Source organism: Cucumis melo, chromosome 7, assembly GCF_025177605.1.
Source record: "Cucumis melo cultivar AY chromosome 7, USDA_Cmelo_AY_1.0, whole genome shotgun sequence".
Lineage (NCBI taxonomy): Eukaryota > Viridiplantae > Streptophyta > Magnoliopsida > Cucurbitales > Cucurbitaceae > Cucumis > Cucumis melo.
Genome location: NC_066863.1, coordinates 2,310,120 through 2,327,148, shown reverse-complemented (window position 1 = coordinate 2,327,148; position 17,029 = coordinate 2,310,120). Strand labels below are relative to the sequence as shown.

Here is a 17,029-nt window from a genome sequence, read left to right as displayed (position 1 = left end):
TGGCATGTGGACAACTCCAACCATCAATTTATTTATGGAGGGCAAAAATCTCAACTAAAAAATATGGTTTCAGAATTCACATTTTATTGACTCGTTGTATCAATTTCATATTAGGTAAGAAAATAATATTTGAACTTCCGTTCTCTAGAAAAAGGTTTAATTGAGAATTCAAATGTTTGGTTATGAGGTCGAAACCCATCTAAAGAAAAAATGGAGAAAAAAAAAGTGCAATGTTAAAAAAATCAACTGACCACTAAACATGACCTTAAAAGTATTTTATCAAAAATCAAAACATCCAACTCACAAGATTAGCCTCTGACTTTTGTCCGGTGTATATTCTTTTCCAATTTCTCAAAACGAAAATTTACTAATGTCGTCTCTTCAGGTTCTTGTCAACCACAAAGATTGAAACAAATTTCAAAAAGAAAAATCCAAACCTGTGAAGGAGAAATGACCAATCGCAGGCTATAGGGAAATTCTTGTTATCCTCATTTAATGGACAACGCAAAGGAAGCAAAACGATGTGAATAAAACATCTATTTCAATTGACAAGGAATCAATTGCCCAATAAAAATCTTGTTCCAATAAATAAACTCATGAACAGTTGAGGAATAAAATTGAAATTTTCTTACTATTTCATTTCGAAAGACTAGAATAGATGTTTCATAATCTTGATGAACCAAAAGAAATATGTATATATATACACACACACAAGTGATGAATGGCAATACCATAGACATCTACCCAGTCAAAATCATAATTGCTGATGTACTAATTACTATACGTAACTTCAGGCAACCGAAGGTATTAGGTAGTAGAACTTACATTACCAGACAAACCCAAGAACATCAAGATGAGCATTATTGACTTCACCAACAATCTCTCATCTATAGCCCTTCCCGAGTTAGAAAAGTAGTCGATAAGTCTTTTGGCACATCTTGGCGACAATCTGGGATCTAGCTATCTTCTGGCTGTAAGATAATTCTTGTTAAACACCATCTCCTTTTCATGGAATTTAAGGAACAACCTAAAAGAAAATCAGTGATCATCTTTTTGGAGGAAGAGATGGAAGTTAAGTTGATATGACTTGAATTACCTGGTCATTGATCAAAGCATTGGTTTCTGATGTGTTGACCCTTTTGGCATTGCAATCCCTGCTTCCTTTTTCAACTTCTACAACTTCATCAACAAAGTTCTGATCCGAAACTTCTGCAGTATGGCAATCATTTGTAGAGCTTAATGTTATAACAGTTATTATCATCTAAAATAAGTTAGTCTCACATTAGCGAAATTACGATTGCCTTACAATTTGCAATAAAAATCATAATTGGGATTTGGACAGAGCTGATTGCAATAAAGAGTTCAGTTTCACTTAAATTGTATCAATTTGTTTTGAAACGGAAGTTTCTGGTAGTAAATACCAGATACTGAGCAAACATCTTGCAATGTAGAATCACTAACTAGCGAACTTAAACTTGATAAACTAAATTACAATTACAACCAAGGGGAGGCACAAATCTGTCAATAAAATATGGATGATATATAAGGTCTGAAGCCAAAAGATTTACCTTTATTACTGCTGATATATTGCTGGGACAAATCAGAGTTGGAAGCACGTATAGGTCCTGAATTATTAGCTGCTTCTAATGACAACGAGTTCCTTCCTCTTGAACCGATAGCTTGACTTTTGCAAGCGACATTTTTGTTTTTACGAGCAGCTTTGAAGTGATGTATCCAAGGATTATGTGAGAGAGCTTGGTATTCATTCAAAAAATTTGATCGAGATTCAGTTGGTTCAAAATTAATGTTCTTCCAGCTGCCTCGTCGAAGAACCTTAAACTGAATAAACAAAAGCAAGAAATGAGCAAATTGAGAATTCACAAGCCCATGATCAGAAAAGAGTTAAAACTCGTCAAGAAAAAGCAATTGGTATTGAACCTGGCCAAAATGTGAATGGACGTGAGAGGCGGACTGGCTTTTGCTGAGCAATTTTGTCCGCGAAGAATTATCCTTGCTGGGGCAGGAACCAACGGAATGCCCAGAATCAAACATTTGGCTGACAAATGATGCTTCCATGGATTCAAGAAACAAATGGTGCTTCTCGTCGGTCCAATCAGAAGGTACAGAATCCGTCATATGAGTACCCTAAAACCGAAACCGCATTATCAGCAATTCCGGCGGAAAGTACATGGTCTTTTTTAACAAATAACGGAAAAACGCTACTATTAGTGATCTTAAGCACAAATCATAATGTTGAACAATCAAAACTCATGCTGAATTTCCAGAATTATTCTCCACAGTTTCAAACCCCTTACACGCCCTAGTAATTCCATCGACAAAGGGCAAGATCGATCCAAACAGAGCCGAACAAAATACAAAACAAAAACCTCCGGTCATGAGAGGTTAGTGCGAAAGAAGAACTGTATTCTTCCACTTGCTCTTTCTTTCAATTGTTTAATTCGTATATATACATATATGTGTATATATATATATTCACTTTTAACACGAAAGTAGAGAGAAACAGTGAAGTAACGGTGACATAGCATGAAATTGAAGATACGAAACATCACAGAAGCAAAACCTAATCGGAACAACAAAAAACATCAGAAACAACGATAATTGAAAAATATGAGAAAGAAGTAAGTAGGGTAAGTGCCCGGCTAGAAGACTCAATCGGGCGGCAAAACTCGGTAGACCCATCCTTGACGAATTCAGAAACGAGGGAGTCGGAACGAGCTTCTCTGGAGTTGAGATTGTCCAAATTTCGAGGCAACAACTCCATGAATGGGGAAGAGGAAGAAGGATTATCTCCAGATTTGCAATGGCGACAGAGAGATGAAGGGAAGAAAGATGGAAGCGGGCCAGTGGGAGAGATATTGAAGAGGAGAGAGAGAGAGAGAGAGAGAGAGAGAGAGGCGGTGTTTTTGGGACGAAAGAACCTTCACAGTTGTCATGGCTTTACACGTGGCAAGGGGCCTACGAGTGCCACGTCAACAAAGTGTTAATAGACGCTGAGAAATCGGGCAGATATTATCTGGACCAACTGAAATATCTTCCGCCCCCTTTTTATCACAAACTGTACTTCTTTACCACCATCGCACCTTTAATGCCCTAATTTAATTTTAAGGCAAAAATCACTTGACTATAGACCATAGATGTTCCATCATTTTAGACTCTTCATTATTAATTATATCCATTTAAATTTTGAAATTTAAAGTCATATTAGCTTAAATTGTTGTATCAATTTAAACACTAAGGTATGTTTGAGGTAGGGTTTTAGGAAGAAAATGGTTAGGAAAATAGATCAAACCATGTTCGGTTCAAGATTGTGATAAATGGGTATTAGAGTTATCTTAATCCCCAAATAACCCTATCTTCTAGTTTATTTTCTTTTCTTACAACCCTATATTACCATACCCAAATAACTCAATCCAAATTCTATTATTATTTTTAAAATTACTACAGCATAACCCTCCCTTCAAACACATATTTTTATAATATTCTTATTATAATCTCTCTCCCAAACACGTGCTATCATAATACTATTCTCTATATTCATTCTTCCAAACAAATATTACCATAACACTAACAATAATAACTCTTCCCTAAAAAACATATTATCATAACACTATGATTATTATAATCATTTTCTCTCATAACTTCTTCCCTCTCCAATCTAAATTTTCTCATATAACTTTTATGTATATGTATGTATATCAATTTAAACACTAAATCCAAATGAAACATAATGAAACGTTTAAATTAATACAATTATTTAAGATTGCATTTGGATTGTCTATGGAAAAAAATGTTTTTCAAAAATATATTTCTTTAAACACTTTCTTTAAAATCAATTTAAAATTTAAACACTTCCATGTTTTGGTAAATCTTTTTATAAGTGTTTTCTTTATATATTTTGGTGATCTCCCATATATTTTTTCTTCAAATTTGGTTTTGATTATTTTTCGATCTCAATTTTTAAAAATGCACTTTGAAAAGTTACCAAACACCTCAAATTTTTTTAAATTAATAGTTTGAGGTTTAATCGATCAACTTTCAGAATTCAAAGTTTAAATGGATATAATTATTAGTTCATAGTCTGAATTGATACAGACCACTATAGATCGTGGTGTAAATTGATATCTCTTACATAATCTTAATTATAAAAATTTATTCTAAAATATAATATATTTATACTTTCTTTCAGATCATAATAACAATAATTTAATTGTATTTCTAAAAGTTTTGTTTAAAACTCTTGTGTTTTTATAGATTCTTTTAAGAGGTATTTTCAAAAATATAAAAAAGCGGCAAAATATTTGCACATTCTGAAAACGAAAAAAGCTCATAAGTCCACCGTCTAAAATACAAAAATTGTCCTGTCAACAACGTGCCTATAATATATTTGGTACAACAACGCACGCTTAATACATTTAGCACACGATCGTTTAGATTTGGCTGTTTGGTATACGTTTAGATTTCGTTACAATTTATTTTGTCAATTCTATCGTTCAATTTTGTTAATTTAATTTGGTTACGTTTAGATTTGGACCCAAATTTAAACGTTTTTTTTTTTCAAAATATGGTAAACGATCGTTTAGATCGTTTAGATTTGGTTATAATTTACTTTCGATTCTATCGTTTAATTTTGTTACACGATTGTTTAATTTGGTTACTGTTCACACGAGATTTCTGAAGAAATTTGGTTCGTGGAGTTGAACTTGTGTTGATGTTGTATTTATGTTGATTTGATGGGATGTGGTTCGATATCTAGAATTTGATCCTGTGATTCTCTCTCGATTGGATGCTTACGCTTGATTTGAGGAAGCGAAGCACGTGATGTTTTTGAAGTTGGAGTCTTGGAAGAAAGCTTGTATCTTCGAAGAAGCTTCAATCTTCGAGGATGTTCTTGAAGTTGAAGCTTTGGAAGAAAGTTTGGATCTTCAAAGGAGCTTCAATCTTCGAGGTGTTCTTGAAGTTGGAGACTTGGAAGAAAGTTCGGGACTTGGAAGAAAGCTTGGATCTTCAAAGGAGCTTCGATCTTCGAAGGTGTTCTTGAATTGAAGACTTGGAAGAAAGCTTGTATCTTTGAGGGTGTTCTTGAAGTTGGAGTCTTGGAAGAAAGTTTGTATGTTCAAAGAAGCTTCAATCTTCAGAGTTGAGGAGGCTTCTATCTCTTGGAAGAATCCTCTCTAGACCTTATGGAGTCAAAAATTTTCAACCTCCACAAATGAAGAGAACTCCTCTATTTATAGAGTTCCCTAGTAGGCTTTTATGGACTTGAGCCTGTTCTGGTCCATGGACCATACCCATGGGCTCAATCACATGAATTTGGGTCATATTTTATTTTAGGCTAAATTAAGCTTATTTTTAGGACTCAATTGAATTTTAGTATAACTAAATAATATTTAATTGAACAAAAATACTTAATTTGACCCAATTGTCATAATAAAGACACGTGACATCATTATAATTGTCCAATTTGTCCTTAAATTTAATTTGGGACCATGCCAATTTTTAGTTAATCTCAAATATAATTATTTTAGTAAATGACGTGGCAATTTGTGATTGGTTCCAAAATTTCTTATTCAACAATTACATTTAATTTTTTTTATAGACGATGGTTTAGATTTGATGGTTTAGATTTAGCTAAACGATTTTTTTAAATTCTTTTGCTACATGATCGTTTATTGTTTTATACGATGTTTAGATTTGACTCAACGATTTTTTTAATTCTGTTGGTACACGATTGTTTAGATTTGTCGATTTATTTTTTTTACACGACCGTTTACATTTAACTACTCTAATCTAAATGATTTTTTTCAAGATATTATATATATATATATATATTATAAATAAAATATCTTTTGGAGTATAGAAATTAGAAATATAGTGTTGAAAAAAAAAATGAATATTATTTAATACAATAGATATTATATAATAATGTTTAAATATTCTATTTTGGTGGATGCGTTTAGACTGCGCTTAATCTCGCTCAAATGCTAAATAAGGTGTAAATTCAAATAGTTGGGCTCAATAGTTAGATTCATGGATCAATTAAGCTCAATGTCACTTAAATTCATTGAAAAAATATACATAAAGGAGTTTTCTTAATTTGAGTGAGGTAGAAAATTTAGATTCTAGAGAGTTTAAAGAAAATTTTCTCAACCATAAGAATACTCTCTAGCTCTTAAAGTTGAACCAAATAGGCTTTGCTTCCATACATTAAGTAATCAAGAGATAATTAAAGGGTTAAATTATAGAGATCGAACCACATATACATCAATCTACATCAATAGATGAAAAACGTTTATTTGAAAACCGCAGGTGAAAAATTATATTTTTGTCCTATGATAAATAAATGGATTATATTATTGTCAAAGCATTACAAAAAGAAGTAAAATCCATGTATTTCTATGTAAGAAATTGAAATTTCCACGAAGACTTGTTTTTAAAAAATTGAAAACAAGTAAAAATATAATGATGTTTTTTTTTTATACATGTTGGTGTATAAAATTTTTTACATGTGCTTGATACCAAATTTACTTCTTTTTGGAATGCTTTGGTACACAATCTTTTTAATTATGATCTAGATTTGTTTACACGATCGTTTACATTTGGCTACTCCAATCCAAATTGATTTTTTTTACAAGATTCTTTATATGATTTTTTATTTTTTTTACACAATTGTTTACTTTTTTTTAAACGATCGTTTACATAAATGATTTTTTTTCACGATTGTTTACTTTTTTACACGATCATTTACACTTGGTTACTCCAATCTAAATGATTTTTTTCAAGATTCTTTATACACCATCTTTTCTTATTTACATGATCGTTTACACTTGGCTACTCCAATCTAAATGATTTTTTTCAAGATTGTTTATACACTATCTTTTCTTATTTACACGATAGTTTACATTTGGCTATTCCAATCTAAATGATTCTTTTTTATATTTTGCTATTTTTTGTATACAATGTAATAAAAAGAAAAGAAGAAAGACGATGGAAAAACAAAAAAAAAAGAGAAGAAAAACGATAGAAAGATTAAACGACGTAAATAAATAATTGAAAAATAAGAAAGATAATGGAAAGAAATTGGAGAAAAAAATAAGAAAGAAGAAAGACGAAATCGCAGTAGGAAGACGATGAAAGAAATAGCGGAAAAGAAAGATGGAAGGACAAACCTGAAATATTTAAAAAATTGCTAACTTGATGTGCTTAACTTTATGCGCTTTGTTATTTAGGTCGTAAATAGTTTGGTGTTTTATTACATTTACGTAAGTTTCCCGCTGTTATTTTTATTTTATATTTTTTCATTTATGCAAGTGTTTTTTTTTAAATAGAACAAAACACAAAAACATATTTACACTATATAAAATAATTTTGAAAACAAAAAAAAAAAGCTCAAAACCCACAACTTGAAATGACAAAAATCGTGATTAATCGACTACACACACGTGTAAAAAGCAATACTTGATCATTAAGATATTGGTACACAATCGTTTAGATCTTGGTAAAACGATCTTGGTACGTAATTTTGTACCAAATTTAAATAAAATGACCGTGTATCGATATCTAAATAATCTTGATATAATATTTTATACTAATTCTAAACGATCTTATACCAAATCTCGATGATCTTCGTACATAATCTTAGACCAAAATTGTTTAGATATCAGTAGACAGTCATATAGATCTATCATTGATCTATTTGAGATAGATAATGATCAATCTGTGTCTGTCTAGAATAGATGGGATAGACGATTGATCGTTTAGATCTTAGTATATGATCTTGTAGTGAAAATAAAGAAGAAGAAGAAGGAAACAATACTTGATAATTAAAAAAATAGATGATGTCAAAGATGAAAGATGACAAAGAAGGAATAAATTATGGAAGATGAGATGAAGAAATGACTAACAAAAAAACATGAAATATGAAAAGGAAGTAATAACGAAATTCGAAACCAACAAAAGCAAATGTGAAATTTATAAAATAGTAATTTTATAAGCTTTTATTTTGTTTGTTTCACGAACCCTAAACATTTTTAGGTCTTGGTCTACTACGTACAATCCCAGAAGTAATGAAAGGACCTTGAAAATGGTTTTTCCATAGGCCCAAAAAGCATTTGGGCTTAGGTTTAGAGGCCCATCTTTTTGGCTCCAAATCCAAATGGAAGGGCTTGGGTTTGGTTATAGCTCAGCATGAAACCCAGCCACAGCCACAGGCCAGGGAATGCGGATCGAAGAGAAATTCTATAGAATCTCCATTCCATGAGATTGATGATAATGTGAGCGACCGTTAACAGTTCTTCTTCCTCCGTTTTCTCAAAGAATTGGGAGAAAAGCCATGCTCCGAAATCGCACACTACCATTTCATTCTCGATAGTTGCAATTTCAAGCTCCTTGTCTCAATTGATCAAGGGCATGTCCATGGCGTCCATTTTGACACTACTGCCATTTCCGCCCTTTCACTCTCTAAATCCAAACTTCTTCAACTCTTCACCACTGATCTTATGTTTTCCTACACACCCAATCAATTCGTTTCACCCATCTACTCGTGCCCTCAAAACTGGCCCTGAAGGCAGTAGAATTCGAAGCCATCAAGAATATAGTTCCGATTTGCTGCGGAAACCGGTTGTTCCACCGGCGAAGGATTTGGCTGGACCATCGGAGGATGACGACAGCAGTGAGGAGAGTGGAAATGACGAGGAGGAGGAAGTGGATTGGGTTGATTGGGAGGACAAGATTTTGGAGGATACTGTTCCTCTGGTTGGCTTTGTTAGGATGGTTCTTCACACTGGAAAGTAAGCAACCATTGTTTCTTTTTCCTTTTTTTTTTTTTTTTTTTTTTGGCTTTTTAACTGAATTTGAACTTCCTGGTCAAATAGAAATTATGCAACCATATTCTTAGTGAATTTTTAACTTGCGTTTGTTCAAATGAAAACGTGTCACTCGAAGATGAACGGAACTATATCATTTGAGATCGATGTTACGGAACTCCTATGGAATGTTCATCAATTTCCATACCATAAGGACAAGAATTACGAATACCGTCAATTAATCTCTTCGAAGTTCATTGGTTTTATTCAATTTTTTTTAATTTGATTAATAATTGGGATACCCAAAGACTTTGAATCTAAAAAATTGATGAAAAAAAAGGCTCTTGCAACAGTAGATACTCAACCTATGACCCTTAGCCCATGGATACTGCTTGCAGCTCTCGCAATATGATCTTTATGAAAAAGGGTTTCAAAATATGAATGATTAAGAGGACTTCTATATCTTCTTAAAAAGATATGTAGTCTAAACCGGTAGTCAAGTTATTATACCTTCTCTCTCCTACTTATCTGATTAGGTGTTCGTAGCATGTATGCTGTTATCTCTTAGTAAGAGTTTCAAGTTGCTATTATTTCAGCATATCTCCTCAGACAAAATTATAACGTTTTATAGTTGTTTTTCTTCCCTTGGATGCAATTATAATGGTGGATCACAAATCTGAAAGAGAATATTTTGTCTTGGATTCATTAGCATGATGAAGTAGAGTTTAATCTCCATTCGTTAATCATCTTTAATCATACACCTGCAGATATGAAAGTGGGGATAGGTTGAGACCAGAACACGAGAAAACAATTCTTGAGAGGTTGCTTCCATATCATCCCGAGAGTGAGAAGAAGATTGGATGTGGGGTTGATTATATCACGGTATATCTCTCTCCGTACATATTTGTACATGTCATGTGTTTTGAGCTTATTTTTAGAATTTACATTTATGTAAAATAAAACAACTAATTAGTACTCTAGCCTGTAGCCTCTTTTTCTATTTCCTTGGATGAAAGAAAGCTCGTCTTGAATCTGGTAAAGAAACTAAATGTTCACAAGCAAGTATTTTATTACTTCTGATGAGGCATGCTGATTATTGCTGTTGTTGAGATCAACTTCAATCAGTTCATGATCTATACCGTGGATTTTTTTACAAGCTTAATTTGTAATGTTAAAATATTTGTCTATACTGTTCATCAACTTGTAAAGATATAAATTGTTGTCGAACAGAACACTTCTAAGAAAGGAAAACTTTCTTTTCCTTCTACTTGTTATGTACATTATCTGTGGATTTTTTTTCTTTCTAAAAGACATGCTTCCTGTGATATAAATGAAGAATGCATAATGGCGAGAAGGCATTGATAAGTGGCAACGGTTTGAATCTTTGTTGAAACATTGTATTTTCACTTGATTGTATATATGTGATACTGCCTAAAGGGTTATACCTTGACTTGAAGAACCTGCTTATGGGCAGTTCCATGTTCGTTTTTAAACTATTTTCTTTCGTATTATACTGGGCATTGGATATACGCTGTATTTGTTAACTGAAATGACCATGGCAATTTTTTATTGGTGGTGTTGTGGTCGGCAGGTTGGATATCATCCTGATTTTGAAAGCTCAAGATGTTTATTCATAGTCAGAAAAGATGGAGAGTTGGTTGACTTTTCATATTGGAAGTGCATCAAGGGTCTGATCAGAAAGAACTATCCTCTTTACGCAGAAAGCTTCATTCTTAGGCATTTCCGGCGACGTAGACGCAATTTGCGTCGGTAACACCTGTAAGATCTGTTAATCATACTCTTGTATCATTCAATTTCAGGAATTCTTTGAATATCAAAGCTTGAGATTGACCAACCACGCTTGTGTGGTTCTCTTGTGTTTAATGACTTGAAATTAGCAAATCAAGATGGATATGGGGTGAATGTAGACTCTTGCTTAGTAAAATTCAATTTTGTAAATTCTAACGGTTGCCTCCAGTTTTCCTTGATCCAATTCATGCTTAGTCTCTCCATTTTCTCTATTAGCAGGAGTAAATGCTCAAGATCCTTGAACTTTATAGCTTTTTGTACTTTGGCCGGTATTGTGGTATTGAAACTCAATTGAATTGGGGTGGAGAACCCTTTAGTCCTGCATGGAGTTCATATCATATTAGGTAAATGAGTCGGATAAAAAATCTGCTTGTATTCGATCATGGCCAAAGCACAAAAAGTATACTGCAGTAAGACACAACTTCGCTTAACTTCAGCATTAGAGTACATATTGGTCATATGGGTACATTCCCAGCTTTTAACTTTGGACCTAAATTTTATGTTTCGATATGTCAGTGGAATCAATCAGATTTTGTCTTTTTTATGCAATGGTAGTGAAAAATGGAAAAATCTTGGTTGCAACTCATCTTTTAAAAATGTATCATGCGACGCTTTTTTCTTAATATTTTTCTTTGTGCGTAAAGGAGCATATCACTTGGGAGAGGGATGTGGGCAGTTCAATTCTTCGAACATCCTTTGCCTTGATGGGCTATTGAAACCTGTAAAGCTGTGTTCAATGACTTGTTCCTGAATTGGTGTCCATTTTTATTCTGGGGACTAAAGCTCGATATAAATAAACAAAATTCGGGCTATTTAGAAGTATTCTAAAATATACTTTTTCTTATTTCTAAAACCAAAATTAAGTGAATAACAAGTTTGGATAACCATTCTTCAAGTGGGGGTTTCGTAGTTTTGAAGTACACAATAATCCGTACCATAATAAATCATTTAAAAATAGCTTCTGTTCTAAACAAGACTACATAAAATTGAATGACAGCAATTTGTTGAAGTGGATCAACACAGAAGTAATTCTCTCAGTTGTTAAGCAATACGGTGGTGACTCGCAACATTATGAATTTCCATGACCTGAAAATTTATGCCTCAAAGCTTGTTAGTAATTCTTTCAAATCCCCAACTTCAGTTTACTTTGTTCCCTCTTGAAAGCTTCACCCCTTTCTCAAACTTCAATTGTCTTTGTTCCAGAGCTGCTATTCGAATGCTTGAGAACTGTATGTCTGTTGGCATTTTGGAAGAGCATTTAATACACGATCTCATTGGACATACACAGTTTCGGGCATTCTTATAGAACATTTCCAAATGCTGGGAACTACATCCATCAATATTTCAATACTGGAGAAACTGTCTAATAAAGAAATAATGCCATTCGAACTGTTCCACAACCAGCAGCAGCAGAAAGCGCTAAAATAATATTGAAAGATCCCAAGTGTTCTTAGCAAGGATAGCCCGGAGTGCATTCAATATCTTTCCAGGATATCATCTTTCTACGATCCCTTCCTCTAAACGATCTGGCATGTAAACTACCACTAACAGGTTTGCACAATCCAACGTCAATTACAGAACTACTCTTTCTTCTTTCCGAGGAAAGGGATGCCTCGCTGATGCAGTAGTTAAACAGCATAGCAAGACAGCGAATCTGATGAGACAATATATAGTTCTCTTGATCCAAAGGCAGCATCTTAAGTATATGGAGATTCACCTACAAAACCAAGGACACAAAACTATTAAATGAAAATTACCAAGTCAACAACCACTACTCGAGATCTGAAGAGGTTCAAATTCATAAAAATGCCAGTATGTCACCCATACACTTATTCACCGCTTAGAAAAAGTACTGGTTAATTAAGTGCTTTTAAAACAAGAAGATGATGGAGCTCGGAAATGTGAAACAAACTCTCCTCCCTTACCTCAGCTTCCATGGCTCGAAGTTCGTTATACCAATCAGAGTCATCACTCTCTTCACAGTTTTCTTCAGAATTCATTGTGTAGAGATTCAAAGTGAAGACAGGAGGCCTAAGAGGGTACTCCATGCTGATCTTAATCTGCCATAACATAATTGATGCCAAGATTCAGAAAATCAAAATTAGATTATTCACGTCTCAAAGATTTCATGCCACCAATGGAAGATTCAGAAAATCAATAAAACATTATTTTTGTAAAGAAAAAAAAAAAACATTACCTTGGCTTGCAATTTAAGATTTTTGGCAGGTTGCTCAGTGTTCCTGGTAAGAATAAGGCAATATTCCTTGGACCCATAATCTATCCATTTCTTTCTTGTTATGTCGTTGGAAGGAACAGATGCTACATCATCTGCTGCAAGCTCAGCTTGCACAGGATCATCCCGGTCACTGTCAACATCTATCATCAACTCATAATCTTCATCATGTTTATTGAAACTTAGCATCCTAGAGTAATTAGTTTGTGGTGTAATGCTTTTGGAAATTAAAGTCAACTGTTTGGAATGCTCAAGATTGGGTGTTCTTAAGGATGTAACTTCAGTATTATTTAAGATAGGCGTAGATGAAACAAGAGCAGGGAGTTCCCCATCTTCCCTAGCACTGTCAATCTCTTCTCTTGAAATACCAGATTTTCCAACCATATCAACATCTACAGGATCCTGAACTTTCTCTTTCTCCATTGTAGTCAAAGATGATGCCTGCTTTGTAGAGTAACCTACGAGCGACCAACCTTGCAAACAGCACGAAGGTTTATGTGAAACCCATGGGACCTCATCACATGTCAGAACTGGCCATTTGAGTTTTTCAAGTGAATCAAGCTGTTCCCTGTTAGTCAATACAAAAATCCCAATTTTTCAACACAAACTACAAACCACAAACCATACTTGGCTGAACTAGTGATCCTTCCACCACCCGAAAAAATTCCATTATGTAAAATGCAATAGAAGTAAAAGTAAACATGGGAAATATAGTTTTCTTGAGAAAATACAGTGTTAGTCACACAAGCATAGTGCATGAGATTGCAGTGATCAAAGCAACAAGACAAAGGATGGTTGATTTGATCTCTAAGCTACAAATCCATCTTCTATCATTCTTCGAAGTCATTCATAATCAAAAACTTTGAATACAAATCAATGACTCACACAAGAGCCAGCTGAGCCTTCTTCCGAGAGCGTAATCTTTGCACTACTGTCTGTATTCGGTTCTGCTGCCGATACATTGAGAGGCCCGATACAATATCACCTCTAACAGGTTCACCACTGACAGATTCTTGTGCACTCACCAACGGTGGCAATTCTGGCAAAAAATCAATCCCAGCCAAATGTTGGGCCCACTTGTATGGTCGAGAGGTTCTCTTATCACTAAATGCAAGTGTTTCACCAACAACAAGCTTGGCTGACTGCATCATTTAAAACAAAATAACATACAATCAAGGATTTCCCCTCTTTTTCGTTGAAAATGTAAGTTAGAGTAAGGAAGGGGGCAGAATAATCAAAACATATTAGGAAATTTCTGAATTCATACCTGGTGAGGCAGCTCAAGGCCAGTATCATCAGGGAACAAGTTGCATAAGATGTTATTCTCAGGACCTTCATGAGATCCTTCAATCCCAACACATATAACGTTCAACTTTAACAAGCATTCAAACTTCAGAGAAAGCAATTTCATTGACTTGGGTTCACATATTTCATTGTCATATATATGAAGGATGATTTTTAGGGGATGGACTTGATATATCCCTGCATGCTCAATGTTCACCTTAGCTGGAATCTTCTTTGGCCGTTTTCTCCTCCTTTGGCCATCATCGTCTTCGTCAGGGGCATCATCCTCCAACTTGTTGCTCTCAGCATTGTTTGATGAACCTAGAATATTTGCAATGACAGTATTATTATCTTTAAAAAAAATTAAAGGAAAAGTTATCTCTGGACGTTTTCTAAAAAATAAATATGATCTGCAATTTTCATTCATGTGATGATTTCAATGAATATCAATTCAATTCGTATGTATAGGCTGTACATTACATGACATGATGATTCAAGAAGAAGTTACTCAGTAGCATATGCATCCAATTGAACTATCTAAAACTAAAAGAATTCTGACAATACAAAAATTATCATATATGATATAAACATAACTATTGAACATATGATCCGACAGAAAATAAACACCCAGGTACCAGTTTCCTTATTCGCTTGATGGCGTGCAAAAGCTTGGGCATCTTTGATACTTCCTACTATCTCCAATTCTATATTTTCACCAAAGGCTTCCTTTTGTGCCAAGAATTGCGAGTAGATTACATACAGAGGAGGTGGAAGTAGCTCTGCTAGTTGGTGTTGCTTTAATTTCTTTGTCTGCAATATCCCCAACTGATTTTGCACGGGCAAGGATGCCTTTTTCAAGGACTTGAGGTGTGAGGGAAGACTTGACAAGAATTTCTTTCTATTAGCAATGACTTCTAGTAGGCTTTTCTTATGCTGTTCAAGTTCATCTCGCCGTTTGCAAAGTTCTTTGCGCTGATAAAACGACAGATATTAATACACTCAATGGTGACAATGGGAAATCAACATTTTCATTAAAAAATAAAATTCAACTATGTACGTTCACATACACAAAGGTGGAAAATTGGAACTTTCAAACAAAAACCCAAATCATGGAAAACATCATACATGCACCCACCCAGAAAAGGGAAAGGTTTAAGCTTAGTTATGATACAGGTTCGCAGTCATGATTCGAATTATAATGTTTAGGATGTTTTTGAGAAGTAGTCAAGGGCAAACAAGCTATAGCTAGATTGCCTGCAATTCTTAAAAATAGTAGTTAAGCCGATGGAATGACCAAAATACTCTTTTGAGAAACACATAATCGACCAAATGGTGATGCATCCTAAAATTTTTTGTATAGGAGATGATATTGCTTTCATCCTCTAATTACCAGAAACATTCTTGTAGCCGTGCTAATTAGTTCAAACAGACAATAATAAACAGCAACTCAAGGCTACCTGGAAAAGCTCATAGTCAAGCCTCTGCAGCATCAGATTGTGCGCGCTGTCCTTCGACCTCGTGGAGTTCTTAATGTTTTCGGGAGCATCCCGGAAAAACTCATCCTCAGAAACAAGTTCAATATCAGGATACTTTGATTTGAAGTCTTTGCATGCCTTTATTGCTTTAACATAGTGACTCTTTTCGTACATCAAGTTGTTAAGTTGCAGAGTCGTGAAGTCAACTGGAGCTTTTGCTCGCTCTGTTTCAGACTTCACTCGATCCTCTTCCAGCAGAATAGACCGATTTGCCTGTGAGCAAACATTATCTCAAGGGAGTCATCACTAGCAGTAATTTGAAACTGAAATATACTACATTACAATTGACGTTCGTAGTACCAAATAGAAAAATAAAAATTGGCATTTCGGACCAATGAATTTTGGAAATAGCCTAAAGCCCTAAAAGAGAGAGCGTATAAAACCAATAACCTGGCGAAGGGTTACGAAGTGAAGGAACATCTGGGTAACGAGTTCTCTGAGCTGAGTTTTAGGCTCGCCATGCTTCTTGATGGAGAGCATCTTGGTGACGATGTCTTCCACACAACTTTTGCTCTCTCGGAGCATTTCAAAGGGAGAAATTTTGCCCGTTTCGCTGTCTGGCGGCAGGGGCGCGGTCTCGTCTTCTATGAGCATTCCTTCCTCTATCTCCTCGTCCATCTCCGTAGTTTTTTGCCGCCTGATTTAGTCACCCCCAATACTCTGAAAGCCAAATTTGTATCGACCTAATACAAAAGCGACTCGGGAATGGCACGACGGGCGATCGGCTGCCGGTCGGGTTGCCTTTTTTCTTTTTCTTTTTTAGTAAAAAATCCTTATTATTATTATCCTCATTATTTTGTGACCTTACAGAGAACGAAACCTCAAATACCGAAATCGGATGCAACATAAACTCGACTATTCTTATTCTGACAACATTGATCGGTAGTCATAAAAGACTAATCGGTTAATATTATGAGCTTAAACTATACTCAAAACTAATTTGAGTTATCAAAAAGTTAAAGTTTTACAAGTGGTAAATTTAAATTATAATGAAATAAATTCATAATTTTACCCATCGAATTCAAGGATGCAGTAGCAGTGGTTAAAATTTAACAGCTACACACTTTATAATAATTCAACTATGCAAATTGTTTTTAACATTTACCTCATAAGAATATAGATTTGTCCAGCTCGACATGATACAAAATTTTGGTTGTATAACTATGCTAGATCTTTTTTATGCATTGTTGGTGATACGAAGTTTTGATTATGTATAGCAATGTTAGGTCTTTTATGTGGAATCTATGTTCTATGAATAAGTCGATTCATTGTCTAGCTCGAGTCACCTTAGTCGATGGAAAGTGAGGGTTATTTTGTTTCTATTTCCTCGATAGTTTATATTCGGT

The 17,029-nt window shown here is 34.4% G+C and overlaps 3 protein-coding genes across 5 annotated transcripts; 1 reads left to right on the top strand and 2 right to left on the bottom strand.

The window, feature by feature from the left end:
* Nucleotides 1-604: 604 nt before the first annotated feature.
* LOC103493542 (cold-regulated protein 27-like) lies at nucleotides 605-2,907 on the bottom strand. Of its 3 annotated transcripts, none has more exons than XM_008454333.2 (5): nucleotides 2,657-2,907; nucleotides 1,939-2,145; nucleotides 1,569-1,839; nucleotides 1,097-1,209; nucleotides 605-1,002 (listed from the first exon to the last, which is right to left on the bottom strand). In XM_008454333.2, the coding sequence occupies exons 1-5, from the start codon at nucleotides 2,780-2,782 to the stop codon at nucleotides 961-963; spliced, it is 759 nt and encodes a 252-aa protein (XP_008452555.2). In that variant the 5' UTR covers nucleotides 2,783-2,907; the 3' UTR covers nucleotides 605-960. The 3 variants fall into 3 exon arrangements, with proteins under 3 accessions (XP_008452555.2, XP_008452552.2, XP_008452553.2); XM_008454330.2 differs by having other exon boundaries at nucleotides 605-1,027; nucleotides 2,657-2,906; XM_008454331.2 differs by having other exon boundaries at nucleotides 605-971; nucleotides 2,657-2,906.
* Nucleotides 2,908-8,224: 5,317 nt separating this feature from the next.
* LOC103493543 (protein DCL homolog, chloroplastic) lies at nucleotides 8,225-10,787 on the top strand. The gene is made up of 3 exons (XM_008454334.3): nucleotides 8,225-8,807; nucleotides 9,590-9,704; nucleotides 10,414-10,787. Exons 1-3 carry the CDS (start codon nucleotides 8,428-8,430, stop codon nucleotides 10,594-10,596), a joined length of 678 nt encoding a protein of 225 aa, XP_008452556.2. The 5' UTR covers nucleotides 8,225-8,427; the 3' UTR covers nucleotides 10,597-10,787.
* A 664-nt stretch (nucleotides 10,788-11,451) lies between these two features.
* LOC103493544 (THO complex subunit 5B) lies at nucleotides 11,452-16,521 on the bottom strand. Its single transcript, XM_008454335.3, has 8 exons — nucleotides 16,074-16,521; nucleotides 15,606-15,896; nucleotides 14,784-15,120; nucleotides 14,132-14,469; nucleotides 13,750-14,006; nucleotides 12,829-13,432; nucleotides 12,557-12,691; nucleotides 11,452-12,348 (listed from the first exon to the last, which is right to left on the bottom strand). The coding sequence occupies exons 1-8, from the start codon at nucleotides 16,299-16,301 to the stop codon at nucleotides 12,082-12,084; spliced, it is 2,457 nt and encodes an 818-aa protein (XP_008452557.1). The 5' UTR covers nucleotides 16,302-16,521; the 3' UTR covers nucleotides 11,452-12,081.
* Nucleotides 16,522-17,029: the final 508 nt, after the last annotated feature.